We start from the raw sequence: 26305 nt of genomic DNA, 5'->3' as shown, positions 1-26305 counted from the left end.
TACAGGTTAAATTATCAAGACAGTCCAAACATCTTAAATGTTTGATTAAAGCACCATGGAGTTTTAAAATGCTCCCATGAAACTTCTGGTTAACTTATGATTTTGGAAATCTTGGAGTTAGCAATAGTGAAAATGAATCACAACTAATGTGAGACTGAGGTGGGGAAACAAAGCAATCCACTCAATCAGTGATGCTGGAGGTGAGAGCAATGGCACTAGATCTACTTTAGCCCCCAGGATGATGTTGAAGGGGTAGTTCTTAAATGGAGTTGCAGTCCTTAGTTTGGCTCCTGGCAGATTCCTGATTTGGGATGCCATCCTTAGAGCTGCCAAGCACCTGCTGTAGATCTCCTGTTTCCATGGTTAGGCAGTTACCTACCCACCCCCACAAGGGAGGCCCTAATGCAATGGAGAATGGCCTTAAAGAAGAACTGAGCAACCAGCTCTGAAGAGAGTAGCCAGAGCAAGCTACAGCTGGTCAGAACTAGCCAGCTTGTCCTTGGGTGACTAGAGAAGTAGAGTAATCAGGACCTCACAATATACTCAGGCAGTAAAACATGGAGAAACTAGAATTATGTAAGTTAGAATTTCTGAACACCTTTAACACAGAGAGGAAAGCTGTCTGACAGGGTAAGAGAGTCAAGTCTATCAAGGCTAAAGTATGTCAAACACTAAACTTGTTTTCATAAAATAATTTTAAGGACCTGCTTCCACCACTTGTCAGCAAGAGAGCCTTTGAAGCTCTATTAAATACCTTTACATTCTGTCATAAGTGAGTTACTACTGGTGTTAAGGACACATTTTATGATGGTTTTAATTATTCTTCTTTCACTCAACTATGAAGAGTCAGCCTTATGTTTTATACAAATGTGATAGTCCAAGAGCACTTTACCTCCACCAGGAAAGCAGTATAGTTTCAAGAGCTGAAAAAAGTCACTGCATCTCCAGTTTATTAAATAATTGAACAATGGTTTGTTTTATTGAATTGTACATAATAGTACATCAACTCCTGTTTCCATTGCAATATGATGTCCAACACTAACACACATACCAGCAACCTGCAAAGAGAGAAAAGATTTAGATTAATATCATAACTTTCAAACAAGCAAAATGTTGCTCAGTGCTACTAGCTTGGGTATAGGTAGTTCCTTCTCCTCCCACCCCCCAAAAAAACATGTTAAGGTAAGCAACTTTAAGAAGAATGTCCTGCAATGTGTCTTGAGCAGAGAATGCCAGTCATGCAGTGGACAGCTGAGCACGATACCCCTAAACCCTACTTCACGGATCCATTTCTACATCTAGATCTTTTCAAGTATTGTATGTACTAAGGCCAAAGTTTTCAAGTCTAGCTTTTTCATGATAGTTCTCTTTAAAGGACTAGGTTTTCCATAATGCAGACTGGACAGTGCTTTGCATGAATGCAAGAGTTTGTCTTGATAAATGTGCTCAGTAAGTCAAACTATGTTCATATGTTAAGTGATGGTTTTATTCAGCAGTTAAGTACTCCTATTACTGCATAGCACATTTAAAGAGTTCATATCAAATTTGGCCTCAAATTTAGGGTTTTTAAAAGGCTATCAGACAATTAATTCTCTCATTATGGCTGAGAAACAGATAACTCTCTCTGAGTTAAGTTAAAACATTGCATTACCAAGCCAACCACTCAAGATTAGGAAATGCCAGAATTAGGGTTACCTGTGCAACCTTAAATCAACCCACTTGCGCCTGTGCATTAGAATGCACCATATTTCCCCTGCCTCTTTCAGAGTCAAGAATAAACAGTGCTCACCTAATGAGCTGCTATTTTGTTAAGTGACTAACATCCATTCTGTGCAATGAATGAGGCAGGGGTCCTGCGGGGGAGAAAAGACAATATCATGTAATTAAATGGTAACATAACATGAGGCCAAATTAAGGTTGTACAGGCAACCTTAGTTCGGGCATTTCCTAATTTTGAGTACTTGACTTTTGCAACTTCAATGTTCTTTTAGTGTAGTGTCTTAAGTTTTTTAAAAAGCAAACTGAAAAACACAGAAATGCCATCATGTAGCATCAAATTAACACTCATATGGTTCATCAGCAGGGTTCATCACCACTGCACAGACTTCTGCTACTTCAGCTAACTGAGTAACTGATAGCAGTAGGAGGTTGTCATCCTCTGTGTGACCAGCACTAAAGGGGGATGAGACTTGGCCAGGGGGTTTCAGATATTTGGTGACAGCAGGAGAATGGTGAGACTCAGGAATCTTGGGTTCCCTTCAAGGCTCTGGAGGGGTGTGTGCTGGCTCCTCATCCTGGTCCCATTCTCCACACCTAGCCAGCACCAGGCCCACTCCTCAGGTCTTTTGTCCTAGTCTCCTTGCCCAGTAAGTCCTAGTTTCACCCCTCTGGACCTCCCATCTTGGTTTGTCTGCCCAGCCAGTCATGGTTCTCTGCCTGTACCCCAGCTCATCAGATCTGTCTTCCCTCTCCCCACACCTAGTTTCCCCTGCCCCACTGATTCTGTCCCCATCTTCTTGCCTAGGTCCCCCTCTCCCATTCCAACCAGCCTCTAGTCCCACTTTGCCTTCTGCATTCGAATCAGGCAGCATCTTCCTCCATGCTACTTGGGCCCGGCAGTGGCATCTTTGAGACCAAAGGTTCCCTGTTCTCAGTTCAGGTGTCCAGAACCAGCCTGGCCCACAGCAGCCCAGGGCTGCAATTGCAGGGAGACAGTCCTGCTTAGCTCCAAGCTGGGGCATGCCCAGTGCTGAAAGACTTTGGGCAATTTAGTGCTGAAGTCTAAGAAGTCTTACTGAGCATGTGCAAATTGCAATTTTTCCAAAGGCACATTTTCACAGGGATGACAGAAAGCACATTCCTGACACAACGGCCACCTCCCTGGCAAGTTTCAAGTCACTGCTCTAAAACATGTGGGGTGCAAGCGCTATTCTAAGAAAATTATTTAAAAAACAAAACAAAACAAACCCTGGGGAAAATACATTTTCCCTTCACCTCGTTCAAGAAAATTGCTGCACTATTTTGGCTGAAGTTTAAAAAAAAATAATTAAGTTTGAGGCAGACACCTAGCATGAAAAATTTCACCCCAAACAGTATGGCAAAGTTATAAGCAACTAAAAACAGGCTCTTTCTATGGGAAGTGTCAGGCAACCTTAACGTGAGGCTGGTAGCACCACTTATATAATTCAAGACCAATAGAAATGCTTGAGATTTTTTTACTCCAGTACTGTTTAAAAACACTGCAGAGAAATGTTTGTTTGCAATCCAAACATGCTACAGTTTTGATAATGCAAGTCAGCCTGATTGCAGAATTGGTAAGAGTGACTAAACCAAAGTGAAACTAGTTTTTTTTACAAGCTCTAAGCTGAAATGGCTAGAGTAGGCGTGACCAGCCTGAGAAGGCACCAGAATTTACCAATGTACATTGCCAAAGAGCCACAGTAATACATCAGCAGCCCCCCATGCGCTCCCCCCACCCCGTGCCTCCCCCCCACCCCCCCGCAGTCCTGCTGATCAGCGCCTCCCCCTCCCTCCACACACCTCTGGATCAGCTGTTTTCTGGCATGCAGGAGGAACGAGGGCAAGGCAGGCTCAGGGGAGGGCACGGGAAGGGGTGGAGTGTGGGAAGGGCCTGTGGCAGAGCTAGGGGTTGAGCACCCCTGGCCCATTGGAAAGTTGGCGCCTGTAGCTCCAGCCCCAGAGTTGGTGGCTACACAAAGGGCCACATATTAACTTCTGAGGAACCGCATGTGGCTCCAGAGCGACAGGTTGGCCACCCCTGGGCTAGAGGCACATAGCCTAGGCAATGAAGTTAGATTGAAAATTCCCTATTTTAATCAATCATTCTTGGAGTCAGCAGTAAGAGAAGAATTTTAAATATGTCTTTAAGCCAACAGGGTCCTTTTAGCAATGCATTCCATTCGGGACTGCCAACACTCCATCTCATTTAAATCCTTTCAAAAACTTACCTCTTTCACAATGTCCATAATAAGTGACTCAATTTTTAAAGAATTAATTTTAAACTTTAATTAAACCACAGGATATGCACATGCCTAAGCTTGGGAACCATGTGATCATCACCTGGTTACATTAATAGCCTCTCTCACTCCATCTTCTCCCCATCTGCCATCACCCCTACTTGCTAGGGGAGGGTAGGGACTGAATTTCTTTTGGGTCCTATAAAAAACCAGCCACTTACCACTATTTTTCCGTCACTGCTGGACTTTGTTTTTTAGGCCTTAGCTTGAAATATAAGATGATCATGGCAATGCTTGCATATGTAGCTATTACATACTAGAAAGAAAAAAGAAAATTAAACTTAGATGCCTTATAAAGCACGCTTGAAGCGTGACTGTTAAGGGCAAGTTAACTAGTACATACATTCCTTCTGCCTGTTATGGTGTAGGAATTGAAGTATTTCTGAAAACCAGTGAACTTGTGCTGTGTTCCAGAGTCATGTCCTGCCATGGTTGCTGGTCCTAGATGCAATGAAGGACAAGTTAATATGTGTACATTCAGGTGTATCTGCTGGATAGTTCAGCAGGTGACTATTGCAATGATTACTTCGAGTGCTGCCTCAGCAGGTTTTACATTTGGGGCTGCCAGTGCCAGCTATTGAAAATTTAATTAATTATATTTAACAGAGCCTTGGATATACGCAACACAAGTAGAGCAATCCTAAGTGCACTGGAATCTATCTGGAAAAAGAAAGCAACTGATTCAAGGCAGAGATATAGGTAACTATATGAAAGCAAATAAAGGCAAATTAGTAAATAATGAGGACAATGAGGAGTCTAGTGGCACCTTAAAGACTAACACATTTATTTGGGCATAAGCTTTCGTGGGTAAAAAACCCACTTCAGATCTGTAAAAGTGGGGTTTTTACCCACGAAAGCTTATGCCCAAATAAATGTGTTAGTCTGTATCCACAAAAACAGCAAGTGGCACCTTAAAGGCTAACTCCTCGTTGTTTTTATGGCTACAGACTAACACGGCTACCCCTCTGATAAATACCGAGGGTTTTTGTAGGTGTCTGAAAGGGAAAACCAAGAGATCTGTGCAACATGGTTATGATTTTTGAAGTCCTCTGGGTTGAATTTTTAGATGTACATTTACATTCTCCCTATTTTTAAAAATGAAGATTTCTCAGAGTTCGTGAAAAAACTGACATTCTTGGCCACAGATTCACTGAAAAAGCAATGCACCACAATCCCTACCCAAGATAAACCTCTGCTATTTCAGTTCTAAATGCCTCCTGCTTACAGACTAGCAATCCCACAAATTAGTTTACCAGATTACTGAAAGATCCCACCACATTTTATTGGTCCCTGCCCATGTCTAAGCATGGGTTAGTGATCCTGCACTAACTTCAGTTAACTCAATATGACTGTAGAGTATTAGTCTAGGAATTCTAAGTTTTTCCCAGGACAGACGTTTGGTGTTTACACGAGGGTTCAGCCCAGTGCAAACTTGCCACATAATTTTAGTGGTTCACCAGATGAAGTCACTCCATTATCACTGTCAATAAGTGCCTCTTCTCATCTACTGCCACTAACAGAAGAACTTCATCACCAGATTCCATCTCTATCAAGACAACCGATGCATCATTCTGTTCCTAATCTACATCTCTGGTGTAAACCTGGACCTTCTCCAGTTTTTGGTATGCAGCAGTGGAGAACTCTAACTTTCAGCGAGCTCCCAAAATGCATTTACAGTAGCTTTACAGACTAAGGATAAGGGTCTCCAACTCAGCAGAGCTTTGAAAAGGCAGGATCATCATTCTTCCCATCCTTTCCCTTTCATAGGGGATCTTACACCAACAGTCACTATTGTTAAAAGGTCCTAGACAGAGTTACTATGTCGCATGGTTTGTAGATCACTTGGAACTAAGATATTAATAGGTAGGTTCTGCTTCTCGGACAATTCCAGGTGCCCTCCTTAGCCAGTTCTGCTGCACCACACTCCTCCAGGTTTCATCATCACCCAGGCCAGGTGTTGCCGCTAGCTGCACCAAAAAGCCAGGTGCACCCACAACTTCACTTTCTCAACTCATTCCATCCCAGGTGCAACAAGAAGCCCATTTCCCAGTCCCTGGCACGAGACTGACGGTATCTACAAGTCCCTACAAATCAAACACGAATGTAAATGGGAGGAATTTCACCTCCTCAGTTCCGACCTTGCGGAAAGCGCTGTTGATCGACACTGGACCGTGGGTTATTCTCAGGGAAAGGGGACAGCATAGCTACAAGGCTGGGCTGCCAGGAGAATCCAGACCCAGCTCCACGAGGCACCGACAAACGCTTTCGGGGCAGCTTCGTTGAGTCAGTTTCCTTTCCACAGCAGCAAGAGCCAACCGGATCTCGGCCTTCAGCTACCCAGTGAGGCAGGGACCGGGAGAGAGGTCGGGGAAGGGCAACCCGCCCCCAGACACAGAGCTGGGTCCCCGGTCAGCCCCACTGCCAGCCAGCCTCCTTCGGCCGGCGGTGCCAGTCCAGGGCTGCCCAGCCCCGGGGTGGGGTTTGGCCAGGGTCGGACAAGGGCTGGGGCGGGGGGTCTGCGAGGCCGGCTGCTGCGCAGTCCGGGGGCATCCGCTCCCGTGGCCGGGCGGCAGAGGGAGCCTGGGCAGCCCCGATGGGAATCGCGCCCGAGGCAAGGGGTCACAGCAGCCCCCCGCGGTCCGGCACCGGGCTCCCTAGGCCGCCGCCCCTCCCCGCTCCGGGCCGCCCTGGTCATCGAACCGCCCGGGGCCGGCCGCCCGCTGGGGAGAGGCGCTCGCGGCGCCTACCCCGGGCTCGTCACGCGCGCAGAGACCGCGGCCCGGAACCGCCCCCACCTGCCGCGCGCTCCCCTGCAGCAGCCGCTCGGTGCCCTTCGCCGACTCCAAGTCCACAGGCAAGATGGCGCCGGGAAATCCCGCCTCCGCGCAGACATGTCTCGCCTGATTGGACCTACGGTCCTTACGGTAGTAGAGGACGTAGAGTGAGGATTGCGGATTGGCTTTGGAAGATGCCCATCAGCCAGTGCTCCTCCCCCTCCCGCTGGATTGGCCTGATGGTTACTATGAGTCTCTGGCCGCTCTTGCCCTGGTGATCGAGAGGTTTCCGCTTGACCTTGTGCTCCCGGGTAGTGCTTCCGGGTCATGGCGATGGTGTCCCGCATGTGCTGCTGAGCGAGGTGAGGGAGTCTGGCCAGGGAACCCCCCCGGCTCCAGCCCCGTGGCCCAGCACGGAGCGAAGGGGACCGCCCCAGGGCCCGGCTCCGGGGGCGGGGGGAAGGGAAGAAGGGACCCTGCCGCGCAGCCCCCAGCAGGGGAGTCCCTGGGCAGGATCCCTCTGGCTCCTTCTCCCCTGCCAGCCGCGGGGTTCAGCGCCGCTGGCCTTGGCCGAGGCGGGGAGCACATGCATTGGGTCCCCTCCCGGAGGCTGGGCGGGGACTGAGCCCCCGGCCGGGCGGGCCGCTGGCTGCGATCCCCTGGCTTTGGGAGCTGGTTTCCCCGCGGGGCTGGGGACGAACGATTCTCATAATTGGGTGGGGTGGGGATGTGGGGGGGTCTCCCAGTTCTGTGGCCCAGAGAACAGTTTATTCCCTTTTGCACTGGCTCCCACTGACCTGTTTTTCTGTTTGCCTGAAGTGTAGTATACTTTAGATTAGTTTCTCTGTCTTAAAGGGAATTTAGCTTTTATTAGTACAGCAGTTTACTTGATTATATCCTTTCACCAGTATCATGCTGCTGCCCTTGAAATACACGGGGGTGGGGAACTATTGAAATGGTGCATAACAGCACCTCACCACAGTTTAGACAGGCGGTAAAGAGGGTTACTGTGTACAGCTGAAGCAGCAGGGGTGATGTTGGGGGTGTGTCTATGTAAAATATAATGACTTAATGTGTAGTTTGTCTATGATACTGTGTGACAGCCTTTATGCATGTGCAAAGGGAAGAGCTGTGGCATCTTAATTGACCACAAGTGGTCCGGACCTCTGTTTTATCTAAAAAATGACATGACTGGCAGCCAGTGGCCCCCAACAAAATGCTAAAATGCGGGTTCAGTACTGACTCAAAAGGGTTAGTTACGCCCACACATCCACTGATGTGTCAACACCAATTCCTGCAGCGACTGTGGTACTGCTAGTTTGAGCCCTGGCCTACACTACAAAGTTTTGTTGGTATAGCTGTGTCAGTTAGGGGTGCGAAAAATGACGCCATCTGTCCAATGTAGTTATGTTGGCCACCTCCATAGATGCATCTGAGCCTCCAAAAGAGTGCTTCTGCTGGCCCAGCTCATGTTGTTTGGGGGTGGGGGTGTAGCTCTGTCAGTAGAAGAGCTACTCCTGCTGGCAATGCTGTTACTACAGTAGGGTGGCTCTTCTGGCATAGCTGTGCTGGCCAAGGCTCTGTAGTGTAAACCAGCCCTGACAGCTTAGGGTTGTGAGATCTGACAAGATCACTGCCCCAGGCAATATGTCTGAAGGCATGTACTGTTACTCATCTGTGGAGATTCTGCTTCACCTGTTGCCCAAAAGTGTGCAGATGATTCCTTTATTAGGAATCTCCTCAACGAGTTTCTAAGTTTTAAAGCATCAGGTATACCAGGTTCTCAGTTGTCACTGAAGACTGATATGGTAATGTTTGTGAGTAGGATCCTAGTGAAAAGTTCTGGTGACTGATATACGTGTATACCCTGAAGAAGAGCTCTGTAAGATCGGAAGCTTGTCTCCTTCACCAGCAGTAGTTGGTCTAATAAAAGATATCTCACGCACCTTTTGTTTCTAATACGTGTATAACTGTCATTTTCAAGTACATTGAAGTGTTGTCAGAGGCCTATATTTTGTCTTCTAAGCCTCTAGATGCATTCAATATTTATTTATTTAATTTTTGTCATTTACTAAAAAAGCCAAAGGAATCTTTGTTTAGTTTCCAAGATAATTCCTTCTCCTGTCACTTAAACTCTGATGTCACAACAATTGCAGATTTCACTCCTGTGTTTTTGCTTCCCCCATAGAAATGCAAACATGGCATCCATGGAAGAAAACTTCCCTCGAGGTGGCACCCAGAAAAAACCTTCAGAGGGAAAAGCACCCAGGCAACCAATAGAGCAGGATAACTTATTTGATGTGAGTTGTGTGCACATGATGGATGAAACTCTCTGAGAGCCATTCGACTGCCAATTAGCGTAAAGACCTAATTCTGTAGGTCTTACTCCCATTGGCCATGACAGCTTTGTCTGAGTGAGAGCTGCAGGATTGAGCCCCAACATTCATTTTAGTACTTGTGACTGATCTTCATCATGGAATCCATGATTTTCATGACTTTTGACAGATGTCTGACTCTGGGTGAATGTGATGGCAAACCATTAAGCAACCAGAAAAGGAGTACTTGTGGCACCTTAGAAATTGATCAGGGTTTAACTTTGAAATATCTCAGTGGTGTCTGATTGCATGTGATCTGCTTTTAGAGGTAAGAGCTTCTAGAGAGATGTGGGCCAAATCCAACACTGGTGTAAGGACATTGAATTCAGTGGCGCTGTGCTGGGGTTAATTTGATCTGATATGTTTTTCTTGTTTCATGTTTCTGTGCCTAAAAGAACAGGATGAATGACCTCCTCTTCTACCCCTCCCCCCACCGCATTTTAATATATCAGTTGCTTTGCTATTTCTAAACAAATTGTTTCAGACTTAGCAATGCAGAGCTGCCTCACTGAGGGCTCGGGCACCGATCCAACAAAACACTTAAAACATGTCCTTAGACTGCTCCTGTGCTGAAAGTTAAGAACCTCCTTAAGTGCTCTGATGAATCAGGGTCTATGTCAAGGCTAATTTGTGGTTTTAAGGTTTGGTTGTGGTCTACACTATAGACCTATATTGATATAACTACATTGCTCAGGAGTGTGAAAAATCTACACCCCATAGCAATGTAGTTATACGGACCTAATCCCCTGTGGAGAGCGCTATGTTGGTGGGAGAGCTTCTCGGGGAGCTGGATTAACTGTGCCAATGGAGAGCTCTATCCCATCGGTGTAGAACATCTTCATTAAAATGCTACAGCTGCACTGATCCAGCTGTTCCGATGCAGCGTTTTAAATGTAGACATGCCCTCAGTCACTCCTGAGTTTTCTCTGCAAATGAAGGTTCAAAGGAGCTGGTGGTTGTTTTTTTTTCCCTGAAGGAAGAAGGAGAGGAAATGTCTTTTTCTGCTTGTTTTAACTCAAAAGCCGTTGAACGGTTTTGCTCAAACTGGTCAAACGTATTCATTCTTTAACCAGGTATGTTAAGTTTCAGCCCAAAGGGAGAAATTCTGAGAGACTTATATATGACTGAACATAAAGGTTTGCAATAGAATTTCCTTCCCTAACTCTAGCATTTCCCCCTAATCTGGGATGACTGATAATTTTGCTCTTCTTTCGTGGAGCACAACAGTTATCTCTTCCAATTCTCTTGTCTCCCTCCCCTCCCCCTTTAAAATCTGCCTTAGACTCATAATGAAGAAGGATCCCAGAAAAGGAAGAGAATCCAAGAAGATCAAGGAAAGCGGAAAAAGCTCAAGGCAGAGAAAAAGGAAGTCATTAAAGCTAATGCCAAGGATTTTGAACTTCTCACGGTTGAGGTTTGTGGATGAGTGTTCAGATAAGTCTTCAAGTATCTAAAAGGTTGTTATGAAGAGGAGGGTGATAAATTGTTCTCTTTATCCACTGAGCATGGGATAAGAAGTAATGGGCTTAAATTGCAACAGGGGAGATTTAGGTTAGATATTAGGGAAAACTTCCTGACTGTCAGGGTACTTAAGCACTTGAACAAATTACCTAGGGAGGCAGTGGAATCTCCGTCACTGGAGATTTTTTAAGAACAGGTTAGACAAATACCTGCCAGGAATGGTCTAGAAGATAATACTTAGTTCTGCCTCAGTGCAGAGGGCTGTACTATGTGAATTATCAAGGTCCCTTCCAGTTCTACATTTCTATTATTCTATGATTTGTGTATTTTGACCTCCATTGGGTCTAGTGCAGCTATGAGGTTCCTTATTCCTGGGCCTATCTCAGAACCACCAATCTTTAGGTAAGGGAGGGCTGGGCTCCTTTTTACAGCCTCTCCTTCACTGGCAAGAAGGAGTTCAATGACATGTAAGAAATTGCACATCTTCTCCGGGTCTTCCGCAAGCTAATGAAGGCAAAGCATTAACACTTAGAACTGTCGCAGGATGCAGAATTAACTGCTGCAAAAAGTGACACTAACTGCAGTAAAGTTCTGATCATTAAGAAAGGCTGTATACAATCAAATTAATCTCCATGGAGAATTGCACTACTGAGCTGAATGCTTCTGAGGCCTGCTGAGTCTGTATCTCTCTTGGTTTCCTTGCTATCAAATTGGCCATAGTCACTTTTTCCCCCCCTCCATCTGCTGCACACTTCGTGATTTTGAACAGGAGCTATTGTCCAGCTCTCAGTTCTGTGGCTGCTATTCCATCCCTCCCCACATGCACATGTTTAACCCTTAATGACCTGTTCTCTCTATCACTCCACTTCCTTTGCTTTAAGTCGTACCTTAGAAAGGAGTTGAATAAGACAAACATGTTAAGATATGTAAAATACAAAGTGGTCTGGAGAAGGTAGATCAGGAGTGTCTGTTTCACTGTCTCCTGTCACAAGAACAAGGGGACACTCAATTTAAGGCAGGAAATTCAAAACCTCTGAAAGAAAACAGTTTTTTTACACATCATGTGATTAAACTGTGGAACTCGTTTCCACAGTAAGTCATGGGAGCCAAGAACTTAACAAGTGATTAGATATTTACAGTAGAACCTCAGAGCTATGAACACCTCGGGTGGAGGTTGTTCCTAACTCTGAAATGTTTGTAACTCTGAAGAAAACATTAAGGTGGTTGTTTCGAAAGTTTGCAACTGAACAGTGACTTAATAGAGCTTTGAAACTTTACTATGCAAAAGAAAAATGCTGCTTTTAACCATTTTAATTTAAATGAAACAAGTACAGAAACAGTTTCCTTACCTTGTCAAATCTTTTTTTAAACTTTTCATTTATTTTTTTAGAAGTTTACATTTAACACGGTACTGTACTATATTTGTTCTTTTTTTCGTCTCTGCTGCTGCTGATTGTGTACTTCTGGTTCCAAATGAGATGTGTGGTTGACCAGTCAGTTCATAACTTGGGTGTTCGTAACTCTGAGGTTCTACTGTATATGGATCTCAAGAATATCCAGAATTGTTATAATTAATGATGACAAAAATTTGGGAAGAGATATTAAACTTTGTGCTTCAGGCATTAGGACAAGCCCTATGTGGAAGACTGATCATCCTGTGTCTGCCCACAACTCTGGTGATTCTTATGTCTTCCTCTGAAGCATCTGGTTCTGACCTCTGTCTGGGATGGGATACTGGACTAGATGGAGCTTGGTTCTGATCCAGTTTGACAATCTCTGGGCTTGTCTTCACTACCGCACTACATTGGTGCAGCATGTAGTGCATCTCCTATGTTGATGGGAGAGTGCTTTCCCATCAATGTAATTACTCCACCTCAACGAGAGGCAGAAGCTCTGTTGGTGGGAGAGTGTCTCCCGCTGACATAGTGCGGTGCAGACAGCGCTTTAAGTTGATAAAACTTATGTTGCTCAGGCGGGTGGTTTTTTCACACCCCTGAGCAATGGAAGGTACATCGACTTTAGCGGTAGTGTAGACAAGCCCTCTGTATTAAATTTGGAAGGTGGAACATACAGCTTCCTTCATGGTTGCTCCGTAGAAGGTTCTGTAGGACACCCTACTGCAAGACAGGCTTCTCTAGTCTGGGAAGCTTATGTCCCCATCAGTCATTCCTTCTCCCAGCACTGACAGTAGGAGGGGCTGTAGTCCTGTTTCTAAGGTTGTTGCTGCTTTCCACTGACCTTTTAAGAGGTCTGCTTCTAATTACAGTATGTCAGCAGTGGTTATTGAGTGGCTTGGTAACTCACGGAGGTGCTGATAGTGATTTGTGGCCTGAGTCTGGGTGTTAAAAGGTGCTGAGTTTTTCTTGACTTTCAGTGGTTTATTTTTCAGTCTCATTAGACACGGTAAATCTGTGGCTTGCTGAGATCCACCGAGTGCTACTTTTTCTTTGTTCCAGGCCCTGAGTGAGGGGATGCTGCTGCTCGGCTGTGTGAAGGAGTCTAACGACTTTGAGTTAGTGGTCAGTTTGCCTAATGGACTCACTGGATTTGTGCAAGTGACGCACATTTGCGATGCCTACAGCAAAATGCTGGATGCGCAAGTGGCCACGGAAGAGCTCCTGGAGGTGAGGGGAGTCCTGAGGGATGGTGTGTGTCCTGGGACTGGGTAAAATAAACGGGGTCTTGCAAGCAGAGGCCCAGTGGGAGAACCCAGTTTCCACTGGCGTACAGGAGATTCAGATCCCTTCCCTGACCTGCTTTCTTGCTTCCTTGGCCAGCATGGCCTGTGAATGCTAAAGGCAGCATGTTCAATGCACTGCTCAACAGCAACCATCACTGAATACCCCTCCCTTCTTAAGGAGTTCCTACAGCTAATATATGTGGCGGGGGGACTTGAAAGATGAAGCTGGGGATGTGTTTGGGAGAATCTTCTACTTTCCAACAGGGACGCAGAGGACTCTGTCCTCTTCCCCTACCCCTATGCAGCCCCCCAAAAGATGGCTCTGTGATGTTCTGTGCAGTATATTGCCAGCTCATGCTATGGCGGATAGGTATTGGAGGGACTCCAAGCAGCCTATGTAATTCCCTGGTGACACAGATGTTCCAAAGAAAGGAAGGGAGATAGTCTGTTACCTTTTGCGCATGTTTATATTTCCCCTTCCCACCATAGTCCGTGCCTGTTTAAAACTGAGTTTTGGGAACGGCAAAATGCTAATGTCCCCTTGCTCTTTTCCCACCTTTTACCTCTTTGCTAATCGGAGACCCGAGACTGGGATCATAATCAGCGCGGGCGATGTATCTTAATCCTGACCTGTAGCACCTCCCGCTGTTCCGGTCTTGGACAGAGCCTGGCAGCTGTGTTGAATCCTTTGATCTCAGCCTTGTAACATTACATATGTCTTGTGTGTGTGTCCCGAGTCAGGCTTGAAACTCCAGGCTGGGGCACAAGCCCAATGTACCCAGGGCCCCAGTCTTTGTGGCATTTAGCTGCTGCTGAGAATAGAGCTTTCCTCTTGGGTTTGGATTTCAAAAGCCTCTTCAGTGACAGTTTCCGGTCTCCTGCATTATTTAATGTTTAATGATCTTACGATTTTTCATGATCTCCTTTTAACTGTTTTACTGTTTAGGATTTGAACTCTCTGTCAGACCTGTACCCCCCTGGAATGCTGATCAGATGCACCGTGACCAGCGTGGGGAAAACCATGGATGGACACCAGAGTGTCAAGCTGTCAATTAACCCCAAAGATGTCAACAAGGCTCTGAACACTACAGCTCTTAGATCCGGCATGGTAGGTGTTCTGGGTGTACCACAGCCACCCTGCACTTTGGAGATCGCTTCCCCCTTGCCCTCGCGTCTCCTTGTGTGCATTCACTTTTGTCACTGCATGCAATTCAAGCAAGGATCTGTGCCTTTTCTGGTGTAATTGATCTTGGTAGGAAGTGTGGTGTAGTGGGTAGAACATGGGCCTGAGCTGTGATTCATGGGATCTGTTCTCTGCCACTGGCTTGTTGGCTCTTGGCAAGTCATTTAACTTCTGCTGCCTCAGCTTCTCCATCAGTAAAACGGGGATAATACTTACCTCACCGCCTCACAGAGGTGTTGTGAGCCTAGTTAATTATTCTCTTGCACCCAGCTTCACTGAGGCGGCAGGCATGTGTCAGCAGTGTGGGTGCCTGTTACTTTTCAATGTCCTGATGTTGCCAGAGCTTCAGGAAGCCAAAAATCCCATAGATACATGCCTTAGTTGGACAAGAGGACAGCTGAGACCGCATTGCCAGAGGAGGCAGGGTATAATATGTCCAAAACAGTGGGAGGAATTCTGCACTCTGACCCCAGGAGAGAAGGAAATCTGAGTGCAAGCAGTCTGCTGACAGAATTGTTCTCCTTGTCGATCTAACCGTTCCTTTATATTGTTGAATTGTAATGTTTCCCTCCCCACAGTTGCTCTCTGGCTTGGTATCTAGTGTGGAAGATCACGGCTACCTCATAGATATTGGAGTCAGTGGTGCAAAAGCATTTCTGCCTCGTCAGAAGTCCCAGAGTTACATCAAGTCAGCCAACAAAGGTAAGGCATCCAGCAGGAACTAAAGCTGGAGATGGAGAACTGGCTGGCTCAGAGGAGCAGGGATGGGACTGGAGACTTTCACCTCTACCTAGCTGACTCAAACTTAGCTCAGGTCAGGAGAGATCAGAAGTCTCTGCCAGCGTACGGTTGTGCACAGCCATTGAACAATGAGCTGTTGGCTGTCAGTTCATTTCCTGATCAACTGGTATAACTCCTTGTAAACACCTGCATCCTGACTGGCACTAGTCATTCCCCTTGTTGGACTCTATTGCAGAAAGGCCCAGGTTCAAATGGAGATGGGCACTACCTCTCCCCTTTCATTTCCCCCACCCTGAGAAGTATTCGCTCTGAGTCCTGGTTGAGGCATGTTGGCAGGATGGCGCAGGAGAAGCGCGTGCTGCTGCCACCCATACTTTGCCTGTCCCAAGGTTTGATTGGTCTCCAGGATTGTCTAGAGAGCCCCTTTCCATGGCGCCAAATCCACACCCATCTGAAAGCAACCAACCAAAGTGGCAGTTTCCTGGTTAAAGGCGTGTGCTCCAGAGGTGTATCGGTAAAAGTCCCTAAACGCACTAGAACTGAAAAGCTCAGAGAGCACCGTTCTCTGCTGCTTTGGTCAGATGGCTCTCTTCTGGCTCAGACTGGCAGATTCCTGATGTATGTATCATCTCGTGGCTACAGGAAATAGATTTGTGGCCTGTCATCCGCAAAGGCCACGGGTAAAAGGGAATTGTTCTCTGCACCCTAGATCTGGTGCCAGGAGGCAGGAGGAGCTTGCGTTGCTGCTTCCTGTGAGGCATGTGTTCTCCGGGTGAGCTTGGAAAAAGTCCTTCTCATCCCCATTTAACTATATTACCTTAGTGCCCAGAGGCCTGTTGGGACCAGGGCCTGGTTGTGCTAGACACTACAAACACAACAGTAGGCAGGGTCCTTTCTGCAAAGAGCTAACAGTCTAAGAAAACGAGCAGTATACAGAGGGTGAGGCACGGGGAGAAAATTGGATACGTTCAGTCTTTAGCCACAGAGATACTTCCTATTTTAAAAAAACTGCTTTGTAATTGCATAAATAAAGCATTGCGTTTCCCTGAGTGCCAGCCATTTAAACGTTGACTGGTTTTCTGATAGGTGTTGCAGCAGAAGTGGATCGAGAGCAGAGATTTTGAAAGAGCAGAGGGTAGTGCCCTTATAGGTCCTTTCAGGGAGGCTGTTCCATGCACCCGGGGGCCTGGGCAAGCATGGCTGAAACTGGCATTAAGGGCATCTTAACAGGGTGGGGCACTGTGATAAGAGATGAGAGTGGATTAGGAGGGAGGGTCTTGAAAAGAGGCTTGAATTTGGCTGGAGAGGGGGAGCTAGTGAAGGGTTTCAGAAGGCGAAGCAGGGGGATATGACAGACGGGAAGATGATGGGGGGTTTTGGTATGTGTCCTGTCTTTGCAGGGGCTGAGCTGAAAATAGGCCAGTACCTGAACTGTCTCATTGAAGAAGTGAAAAACAACGGAAGAATTGTCCGTCTGTCCATCAGTCAGTCGGAGGTTGCTGCGGCCATTGCAACAGAAGAACAGAACTGGACGCTCAGTAACTTACTGCCAGGGCTGGTGGTGAAAGCCCAGGTGCAGAAGGTAAAACTCCGCTTTTTCTGAAGGATAGTTGAGGTGGAGTTATGATCGGGACTGTGATGGACATCTTCCTATGTATTCTGCCCCAGCAAAACTGAGCTGGAACTCAGTGAGTTTACAAATCCAAATAAGTTATTTCTGCCTGCCAGCACCGCCAGCTCAATCTTAGAAATTGAGCTCTGCTCTGTGCCCAGTCACCAGGCGTAAAGACGCTGACATCTGTGATTGGCTGGTGGTGAAGTGCTAGGTAGAGTCAAATCCAGTTTGCTCGTCTCCTGCTCTTGGTCTTGTAGCTCTGTGGAAGAACAGCTCCTCTGTAGGAGTAAAATCTTCCGTTGTGTCAGGGAATGAGCAGATCTGGCTCAAACAGCACAAGGGCAGTAACCAGGTGCCATTTTTGAGTCCCTTTTCTTTCTGTAACAACACTAAGGTGTCTAAAAGCCCTCCAGAAAATGTTAACTGCAAGATGGGGTTAGCTCTTTGGCCTTCTGCACCAAGTATAAATGTAAGTGGCAACTTGCTGGCAGGATGGGTAAAGCATTAACCTTTCAACTCTCCTTGCTTGGCCTCTGGACCTTTTTGTTGTGGGCATGGAAACGGGAGAAACTTTCCTCCTTTTCATATGAACATTTCCATAAGTTCATTCAGAAGTTGAACTGGGAAAAACCTGAACGGTGGCCCTCTCCCCAGCTCCACCCACTTGACACCACTTTCAGTACATTATGCAGATCTTTGATGGTCCTTCTCCTTTGATCATTGGTGAAATAGCTGGCACTGAACGTTTCAGCATTAGACTTCAGAGTTAACAGCCCATCACGTGAATGGGTGCAGCTGACACTGCTGAACTCTTGTTTCAGGCTCCCTACAGATTCAGGCAGATTTCACGGTATTTGTTCACACTTGGTTCTTTTTTTTTTTTTTGGTGCAACCACAAGGGCTGGGATCTTAGTGGTTGGTTTGTTTTTAAATGGAAAATGGGATTTGGGAGTGCAAGATGGGAAAAACACCTGCTTGTAAACCAGCACAGGTTGACTCTGGACTTGAGATCAAATGTACAGTTAGAAACATTAAAAGTATTCTTTTCTAGTAGTGGCAAAAAGCCAACTGTTGAGCAATTAACCTGTCCTATTCGGCGTACTTGTTAGTAAGCACTGACAAGATGCCTATTAGTGGAGGAAGTAAAGTGCTGTCTGCATCTTGATCTGGATGAGAACTTTTAACACAGATTAGAGTCATAGAGTTTAAGGTCAGGAGGGAACCATCAGATCCTGTAGTCTGACCTCCTGTATATCACAAATTACCAACACCACCCAGCCACCCCCAGGCCAAGCAAACAACCAGAATTAGACAAAGGTGTTACAGCCCTCGGGACACTCTACTGTTGTGTGTCACAGGCAGAAAACAGGAGGGACTGAGTGCACCAATGCCCGCAGCCCCTGCAATGGTAGGGAATTGATTTCGTGATTTAATTTTCCGCCCTACAGAAGAATTTCTCTTTCTTGGTTTAGGTGACCCCATATGGCATCACTCTGAGTTTCCTCTCCTCCTTCACTGGGATTGTGGACTTCATGCATCTGGATCCGAAGAAAGTGGGGAGTTATTCACAAAGTCAGACGGTGAGTGGATGCTGAAGCGGCTGTAGGAACCAGAAAGCTGCTTAGCATATCTGTCTCCTTTCCTTCTCTAACCATTTTTTGGTAAAGGTTTTTTACTGTGGAATCGCACAGACCTTCTTTCTACACCCCTGGTAGGGAGAAGGGAAGCCGCTATGTCTCTGAGTTCTGAATGTAGCCACTGGAGAGTCCTAGGTTAGTGTCCCTTTACAGCTCTGGCAGCTGAGAGTCTCATGGAGGATGGGGAATGGCTTGTGGCGGGGGCTGATTGCCTGCAGTCACTCTCCACTCCCCTTGTCCGCACCAAACTAGCTTACGCAATTTAATCAGATAACTAAAGAAAAAATACCCAGCCCATAAAGACATTAGAGCTGAATGATAACTCCGCACTTTCCATTGTCCTTGTTGTACCTCTGCAAAGCCTCCTGAAGAGATCAGGAGGCAGGTGTGATGTGAGAGTACAGGGTTGAAAATGGCTCTCGGCTCTTCAGGTTGCCAGTCTGTCTTACCATCCTGCCATCCTCTCTCCCCTGCAACAGGTGAAGGCCTGCATCTTCTCTGTTCATCCCACCTCCAAAGCAGTCCGGCTCACGCTGCGGCAGGTCTTCCTTCAGCCTGGCAGCATGCTAGGCCAGCTCGCCAGCAGTCGGATTGGCATGGTGGTGGAAGAGGCAGTGGTGAAGAGCTTCCACACAAAGACTGGTGCCATCTTTGAACTGGACGACGGCACTCTGGCTTTTGCACGTGTAAGTAATAAATGCCCCGTAGCCAGATTATAATATGGGAGGGGTTGCCACAAACTGGCATGAAATCGCAAACCAAACCAGAGACGTCTAGGGAATGGGATTTTAAAACGTAAATGGAAACGGCTGTAAATAATAGTTGTCCTGCAGCATTTGCAACCCAAACATTGCAATGTGTTGCTAGTGCATGAGAACCAGGAAGTGAAACTGAGTATGCTCTATATTCTACTAGAATTCTTTGAGGGGGCCAACAAGCATATGGACAAAGGAGATTCAGTGGATATAGTATACTTAGATTTTCAGAAAGCCTTTGACAGGGTTCCTCACCAAAGGCTCTTAAGCAAAGTAAGTTGTTATGGGATAAGAGGGAAGGTTCTCTAATGGATTGGTAACTGGTTAAAAGATAGGAAACAAAGGGTAGGAATAAATGGTCAGTTTTCAGAATGGAGGGAGGTAAATAGCGGGATCCCCCAGGTATCTGTACTGGGCCCAGTCCTATTCAATATGTTCATAAATGATCTGGGAAAAGGGGTAAACAGTGAGGTGGCAAAATTTGCAGATGATAAAAATTGCTCAAGATAGGTAAGTCCCAGACAGACTGCAAAGAGCTACAAAAGGATATCTCAAAACTGGGTGACTGGGCAACAAAATGGCAGATGAAATTCAGTGTTGATAAATGCAAAGTAATGCACATTGGAAAACACAGTCCCAACTGTACATATACAATGATGGGGTCTAAATTAACTGTTACCACTCAAGAAAGAGATCTTGGAGTCCTTGTGGATAGTTCTCTGAAAACATCCACTCAGGGTGCAGTGGCCGTCAAAAAAGTGAACAGAATGTTGGGAATCATTAAGAGAGGGATAGATAATAGGACAGCAAGTATCATATTGTCTCTCTATAAATCCATGGTATGCTCATATATTGAATATTGCATGCAGCTGTGGTCACCCCATCTCAAAAAAGATATATTGGAATTGGAAAAGGTTCAGAAAAGGGCAACAAAAATTATTAGGGATATGGAACAGCTTCCATATGAGGAGAGATTAATAAGATTGGGACTTTTCATCTTGGAAAAGAGACTAAGGGGGGAATATCATAGAGGTCTATACAATCATGACTGGTGTGGAGACAGTAAATAAGGAAGTGTTATTTACTCCTTCTCATAACACAAAAACTAGGGGTCACCAAATGAAATTAATAGGCAGCAGGTTTAAAACAAACAAAAGGAAGCATTTTTTCACACAATGCACAGTCTACCTGTGGAACTCCTTGCCAGTGGATGCTGTGAAGGCAAAGACTACAACAGGGTTCAAAAAAGAATTAGATAAGTTCATGCAGGATAAGTCCGTCAATGGCTATTAGGATGGTGTCTGCCTCTGTTTGCCAGAAGCTGGGAATGGGCGATGGGATGGATCACTTGATGATTCCCTGTTCTGTTCTTTCCCTCTGGGGCACCTGGCATTGGCCACTGTCGGAAGACAGGATAGTGGGCTAGATGGACTTTTGGTCTGACCCAGTATGGCCGTTCTTATATTCATTGTCCAAGATGAGAGAGAGGTAAACTCATAAAGCGTATAAAGTAAAATTAATTCATTCCATGTTAATAATCTACGTTATTATTAGTGATGTAAGAAAATGTATATGTTTAGTATCCTTTTTGACCTAAACGGTGTTTCTGAAACGTGATTTGAGTTAACGTATGCTACATAGTACAGTGAAAATGGGCTTTGCCATCATAAACGTCTGTTTCCAGAATTTTACAACCATCAGTTGTGCTGAACCATTGGGATAAGCGGTATGTGGTGCGTGGGGAGTAATCTGACATTTGAGTCGAGTTGTGGGCTTGGTGGCTAAAGGCTGATGGTACTTAATTTTTATTAGTAAACTGAAAACAAAAGCAAATGTTAAGGAAGAATGTAACTCTTAATCCTTGCTGAGAAGCCTCAGGATCTTCTGGGGTTTTCGTCATAAATATTAACCTTTATGTGCCACAGACAATGGGTAAAATGTTCAAAAGCACATCAGTGACTTAGGAGTTCAGTCTGTTGCCGATCTGGCTGGTTCCACAAGAACCAGGATCCAGTCTTTCACAAGAGCATCCCTGCTCCCAAGATGTCACCTCAGTGAACAGATGCTGACAGTCATTCCCCCTCTTCCGTGATACTGAAACAGTCTTTTGTTTTTTTTTCCCGAGACAGAGCAACCCCCCCCATCTCGTTGTAATGCTCCTTTTTCTACCTTCACATGGTTTTGAGTGTTCGCGGTTGTCTTGGATGGTTTTCTATTGAAAATCTTGGGTTGGAATAAGGCTGGACGATTGAGTCTTGCATTGCATCACCGGCTAACTAGGGCAGGATGACGATTCCCTCCTGCATCAATGAAGCATCACCAGGAAACATTATCCCCTGGTGACTAATTTCTACTCTAAGTCCATAAAGTAGACTTTCAATATAAATACATTATTCCTTAAATATTCCCCATATATACATCCTACGATTGAGTGTCTTGACAAATTACAAGCCTTCTGTGGCTACCTTACATGTTACTCTTATCTCTCTCTCTTCTCGGACATTTATCCATAGACATGTTTCGTGTAGTTAGTTTGTCAAGTCTGAGATGAGAGTTGTTTGCAAAGAAGAGGGGACCCTTTGCCAAGGAGCCACTGTGTCACACTTGTGTTATGTATTTTGAGGGACAGAGGAGTATGTTTCAGGCATGTGCTGACTGGGCCAGTCGATCTAGTGCCCAGATCTTCAGAGCCCTATGCTGATACAAAAACTTGGATCCGCATCCACGATAATTAGCTTGTGTCTGTCCCATGGTCTGCATGCCACCTTTATATGTATCCACATCTGCACCAGCACCCTATCTTACTGTTATATCCCTGTGCAAAGACAAAAATTTGGATCTGTATCCAATCCACGAGCCACAAAGATGGTAAACAATACATCCACAGATATAAAACGGATCTCTGCCGATCTGCAGTGCTCTACCTATCGTGGTTTGGGTAGAGGGGGGCTATTGTGAAAGAATCACTGAATCCTTTAGCCCAGCACATAGGGGTGATGGGGGGAAGGATGTTGGATTATAATAGCAGAGGAGTAAAATGTGCAATACAATATTGTTACTGTGTGAGGCATTTGTCAGTCCTGTCTCAGGAATGGTGTACGTGGTATTGGCCAATTTTCTGGGGGAGGGCTAGTCTTGTCTTGCTGCTCTGACCTGCTCTTCCTTTGTCCTTGGCTTCCACTCTCCTCCTGCTGGTATTATTCCCTTACTGCCCCCACAAAAACCCCTCCCCCCACATCCTTCATCTGAATCTCTCTTCCTGGCTACACTAGTTCCTTCCCTGCCTTGGTGATGGGTTTACTGGCCTTGGTTGCACTTGAGCCTGAAGTTTCCTCTATAAGGCCCAGGCCTGTGAGAGGTTGAGCATCCTGCACTTGCAGGACTGAGGTCGAAATCCTTGCAGTGACCAGAACGCCATAGGAGCTCAGGGTGGTCCTTAGAAATGAGGTTAATGTACAATGTGCCCAGCCTTCATAAAGTACCAGGCTGGCCTCGTGCTCAGGTCAAGCCCTGGCCTGGTGGCCTCGTGCTCTTAATGGTCTTCAAAAAATTATGCTAGCAGAACGTTGCCACTCAGTGTGTATACACAGTAAAATACGACGTCATCTGCATGGCAACTATCGTACAAGCTGCTCCCCAAAATAATGGGTTTGTCTGCGTCTTCCTCCCTGTCCTCCCAACTCATACTTGCGGAAGGATGTAAGCATTGCGTCTCACCTGGGTAAAAACACCCATGGGAAACTTGCTGAGTCTTACTGGTTTGTTTTCTCCTCTTCAAGTCAGTCTAGGTCTCGTTCTCCCAAGTCAATACTATCTCTATTTCCAAATGGTGATAAATCGCCCTTTGTTTTTGTAGCTGAAGCATCTTTCAGACACCAAAAAATCCTTCAAACCTGGGGCATTTAAGACGGGAAGCAAGCACAGATGTCGAATCATTGACTACAGCCTTATGGATGAGCTGGCCCTGTTGTCTCTGAAACAGTAAGTTCTTGGTGCCATTCCAGAATTGTTTGTGGGAGCTACGGGGAGAGAAGGGTCTGATAACAAGTGGAAAATATTGTGCTGCTTTGTTTGGCTGGAACTCACCCCTTGGGGTTTCCACTCATTAGCTGTCTGTGGCACTCATCTGTTGCCCATTATCTGAAACCTCACAACCTTGAACACATTTCTCCTCCCAACAATCGCCGTGGGGCAGGGCTGGGCTGTTCTCCCCATTGCACAGATGGGAACTGAGGTCCAGCAGGACTAAGTGACTTGCCCAAGGTCACACAGAAAGGCTGCGACAGAGCAGGTCTCAGGCTTGCACTCTAACCACTGGGCCATCCTTCCTGTCTAGTAAAGGTATTGCCCTCTGAGAGCCAGCGGGTTCCCTGCATGCACGGTTTTGGCTTCTGGCCACCATCCTTTGTGTCATAAACTGGGACAGAGCTTAGTCGAGTGGCTGGGCCCAGACCACCTTTACAGAGGGAACGTCACCATGACTCTGACACAGGGCTGTGGGGGGACAGAGCACTGACGTGATAAACAGGGGCCAGGCAGATTCTGGCAGACCCCAGGGGTGAGGGAAGGAGAGGGGTTGTCTTGTCCTTACCACCTCTGGGTTTTCCCTCACGTTAAAGATGACTCACGCCGCAACCCTTGCTGTATCTTCTCCTAGTCGAATTATTGCTGCTCCGTTTCTGAGATACCAAGACATCTGTCCCGGGCGCGTGGTGGAGGTAAGATCCTGAGAGAACGTCGCACGTTCGGCATTGTCGAGTATTGGTACTTGCTGCCACGCCTTAGGCGATGTGTCTTTTCCCTACCTAGTTAATGCCAGTTCACACCTATTTGTTTCAGACCAGTGCTGGAAAGGGAGAATGCAAATACAGCACCAGCAAAAATAACTTGCAAGTTCGCTGTAGTTACCTGGCTGAACGACATTTCAGTCTAGGTGTTTGAGTTGCCTTGGTGAGGGTAGAAAGATCTTTCTAAAGCTTTGTATTCCTGATCGTATGTTGGATATGATATATATATGGGGTCAGATCCAGGTGTGTTTCAAGTCAGTGGGAATTTTACCATTGACTTCAGCAGAACCAGCATGTGGTCCATGGAGAGCACAGCCCTGGCAATGCGGGTGCAAGATGCAGCGTAGCTTCCCTTATGTAAAGCTGTTGCCCTGCACGTGGTTAATACGTTAGATAGATTTTTGGGGCGGGGTGTGTTTATTTTTGGGGGGTAGTGGGTAGGCCATTTCCCATGTACACCCCAACCCACATTGAAAACTACTGATCCTGCTCTCTTCTCCGGACTCTAGGGCAAAGTGTTAGCTCTGAAACCCTTGGGGATGCAGGTGAAGGTGACGGATCACATCAGGGGGCTGGTGCCTCACCTACACCTGGCGGACGTGCTCCTGAAACAGCCCGAGAAGAAGTACAGTGTGGGCGGCGAAGTCAAGTGCCGGGTGAGATCCCCCTGCCAGGGACCAGCCGAGGGGTTGGGCTGTCTTAAGTTGTACTCCTCCACCAGAACGATGCCTGAGCATTTAGACACTGATCTGATTTCCACTGAGAGCCGGTGGCTTTCTGATGCGCTTATTGTTTGTTTATAATGAGTCCTGGGCCGTGAAGTTGCTGGTATTTTGGAAAGAGAAGCTGCTGCCTTTTCTCAATTGCTCCTCCCTATTGCCCACTGGACTGAGTGTTGGGTGATGTGACTCACTGTGCGGCCTGACCAAATTACAGCCATGTTTTCAAGCATCTGCTCCTTTGGATGGTCTTAGGGTGTTTGGTGCCCAGCTACAAACAGCTGGGGTCTGATTTTGAGAGCTACTGAGCACCCACACTCCACATGAAGTGATGGGCTCTACAGATACCCAGCACCTCTGAAAGTCAGGCCCTCAGGGGCTCAGGTTGTGCTCCCGATTAGTGGACACTTGAAAATGTTTAGGCCTTAACTTGTCAGCACCATTTTACAGAGAGGAATCTAGTGATACTTGCTCTCTCTTGTTAAAATGCTCTGAGAGCCTTGGATGAACCAAGCACCGTACGTGCTAGATGTAATCACATAACTTCCCAAAACCTCAACAATATTTAATGACTTCAAAGGCTGTGACCATTTAAAATCCTTAGGATGATTCCTTGTAGGAATCTGCATATTGAATAGGAAACCCCTGCATTTCCCTGCACTGCTTCTCAGAAGTAATTGTGTCATTTCTCTCGGGCAGTGACATACTGAAATAGACTCTGTCTTCTCTAAAGAGAAGCTTGGATTTTATGGGCTTTACTCCCACCCACCTCCATGCACACATTTAATTCACCTTCCTGGTTTTCCGCTAGACTTACTGAGACTGACAGGCTATCCTGCATCTCATTTGGGGGGCCAGTGTTGCTCTTGGTCTAGCTTGATGGCCTTTGAATAGAGAGAATTCAATCCAAGGGAAAATCACCATGAACTTGGCCACCAAGTCACTTGACACCTTCTGCTTTAGCAGGTTTAGCTTCTGAGACTTTGTCAGCATTAATGTTTGCCTTTCCTCTGAGGATCTCAAAGCGCTGTTGCTTCTGGATGTCTGAAGCTAGTGCAAACTTGTTGACATATGTGGGATTCTTGTACGTAGTGAATATGAATCAAGGATTTGGTCACTCTAACCTCTCCTCCCCCCGGCTCTCTTAGGTGTTAATATCCAATCCTGAAGAAAAGAAGCTGATCCTAACTCTGAAGAAAACTCTGGTCATGTCGAAATTTCCAGTCCTCACTAGTTACGAGGCTGCAAAGCCCGGCCTGATCGCTCACGGCTTCATTGTGTGCGCGAGGGAGTTTGGCTGCATTGTGAAGTTCTACAATGACGTTAAAGGTCTGGTTCCCAAGAATGAGCTGAGCTCAGAGCCCATATCTTCCCCAGAGAAAGTCTTCTACAAAGGCCAGGTAATTAATACATCCCCCCCACATTGATAAACACAACAGAGGCACTTGTGACATTGCACTGACAGATAAGAGGCCACAGGCTAGTTGGTTGTGGATGGGAGCTTCAGGTGGAAATCCAATGCACCTAGAGAGTTGTAAAGG

The 26305-nt window shown here is 46.3% G+C and overlaps 2 protein-coding genes across 4 annotated transcripts in view; one reads left to right on the top strand and one right to left on the bottom strand.

Moving 5' to 3' along the window:
* Nucleotides 1-933: 933 nt before the first annotated feature.
* Nucleotides 934-6965, bottom strand: ATP5MK (ATP synthase membrane subunit k). 2 transcript variants are annotated; one of them, XM_074959423.1, is made up of 4 exons: nucleotides 6833-6965; nucleotides 4381-4478; nucleotides 4199-4293; nucleotides 934-1058 (listed from the first exon to the last, which is right to left on the bottom strand). In XM_074959423.1, the coding sequence occupies exons 2-3, from the start codon at nucleotides 4465-4467 to the stop codon at nucleotides 4201-4203; spliced, it is 180 nt and encodes a 59-aa protein (XP_074815524.1). In that variant the 5' UTR covers nucleotides 4468-4478; nucleotides 6833-6965; the 3' UTR covers nucleotides 934-1058; nucleotides 4199-4200. The 2 variants fall into 2 exon arrangements, with proteins under 2 accessions (XP_074815524.1, XP_074815523.1); XM_074959422.1 differs by lacking the exon at nucleotides 6833-6965 and adding an exon at nucleotides 6176-6456.
* A 66-nt stretch (nucleotides 6966-7031) lies between these two features.
* The window catches only part of PDCD11 (programmed cell death 11), a 44012-nt gene continuing 24738 nt past the window's right edge, over nucleotides 7032-26305 (top strand). For both annotated transcript variants that reach the window (XM_074959420.1, XM_074959421.1), the window contains exons 1-13: nucleotides 7032-7173; nucleotides 9000-9111; nucleotides 10469-10600; nucleotides 13104-13271; nucleotides 14274-14435; nucleotides 15089-15212; nucleotides 16652-16833; nucleotides 18339-18446; nucleotides 18983-19189; nucleotides 23115-23239; nucleotides 23916-23976; nucleotides 24555-24701; nucleotides 25913-26164. In XM_074959420.1, the coding sequence (XP_074815521.1) occupies nucleotides 9010-9111; nucleotides 10469-10600; nucleotides 13104-13271; nucleotides 14274-14435; nucleotides 15089-15212; nucleotides 16652-16833; nucleotides 18339-18446; nucleotides 18983-19189; nucleotides 23115-23239; nucleotides 23916-23976; nucleotides 24555-24701; nucleotides 25913-26164 (1770 nt within the window). In that variant the 5' untranslated portion in view covers nucleotides 7032-7173; nucleotides 9000-9009. The remainder of the gene's footprint in view (nucleotides 7174-8999; nucleotides 9112-10468; nucleotides 10601-13103; nucleotides 13272-14273; nucleotides 14436-15088; nucleotides 15213-16651; nucleotides 16834-18338; nucleotides 18447-18982; nucleotides 19190-23114; nucleotides 23240-23915; nucleotides 23977-24554; nucleotides 24702-25912; nucleotides 26165-26305) is intronic.

Source organism: Natator depressus, chromosome 7, assembly GCF_965152275.1.
Source record: "Natator depressus isolate rNatDep1 chromosome 7, rNatDep2.hap1, whole genome shotgun sequence".
NCBI classification, from domain to species: domain Eukaryota; kingdom Metazoa; phylum Chordata; order Testudines; family Cheloniidae; genus Natator; species Natator depressus.
The sequence above is the reverse complement of the archived record's forward strand: the minus strand, read 5'-3'. Positions and strand labels throughout refer to the sequence as shown.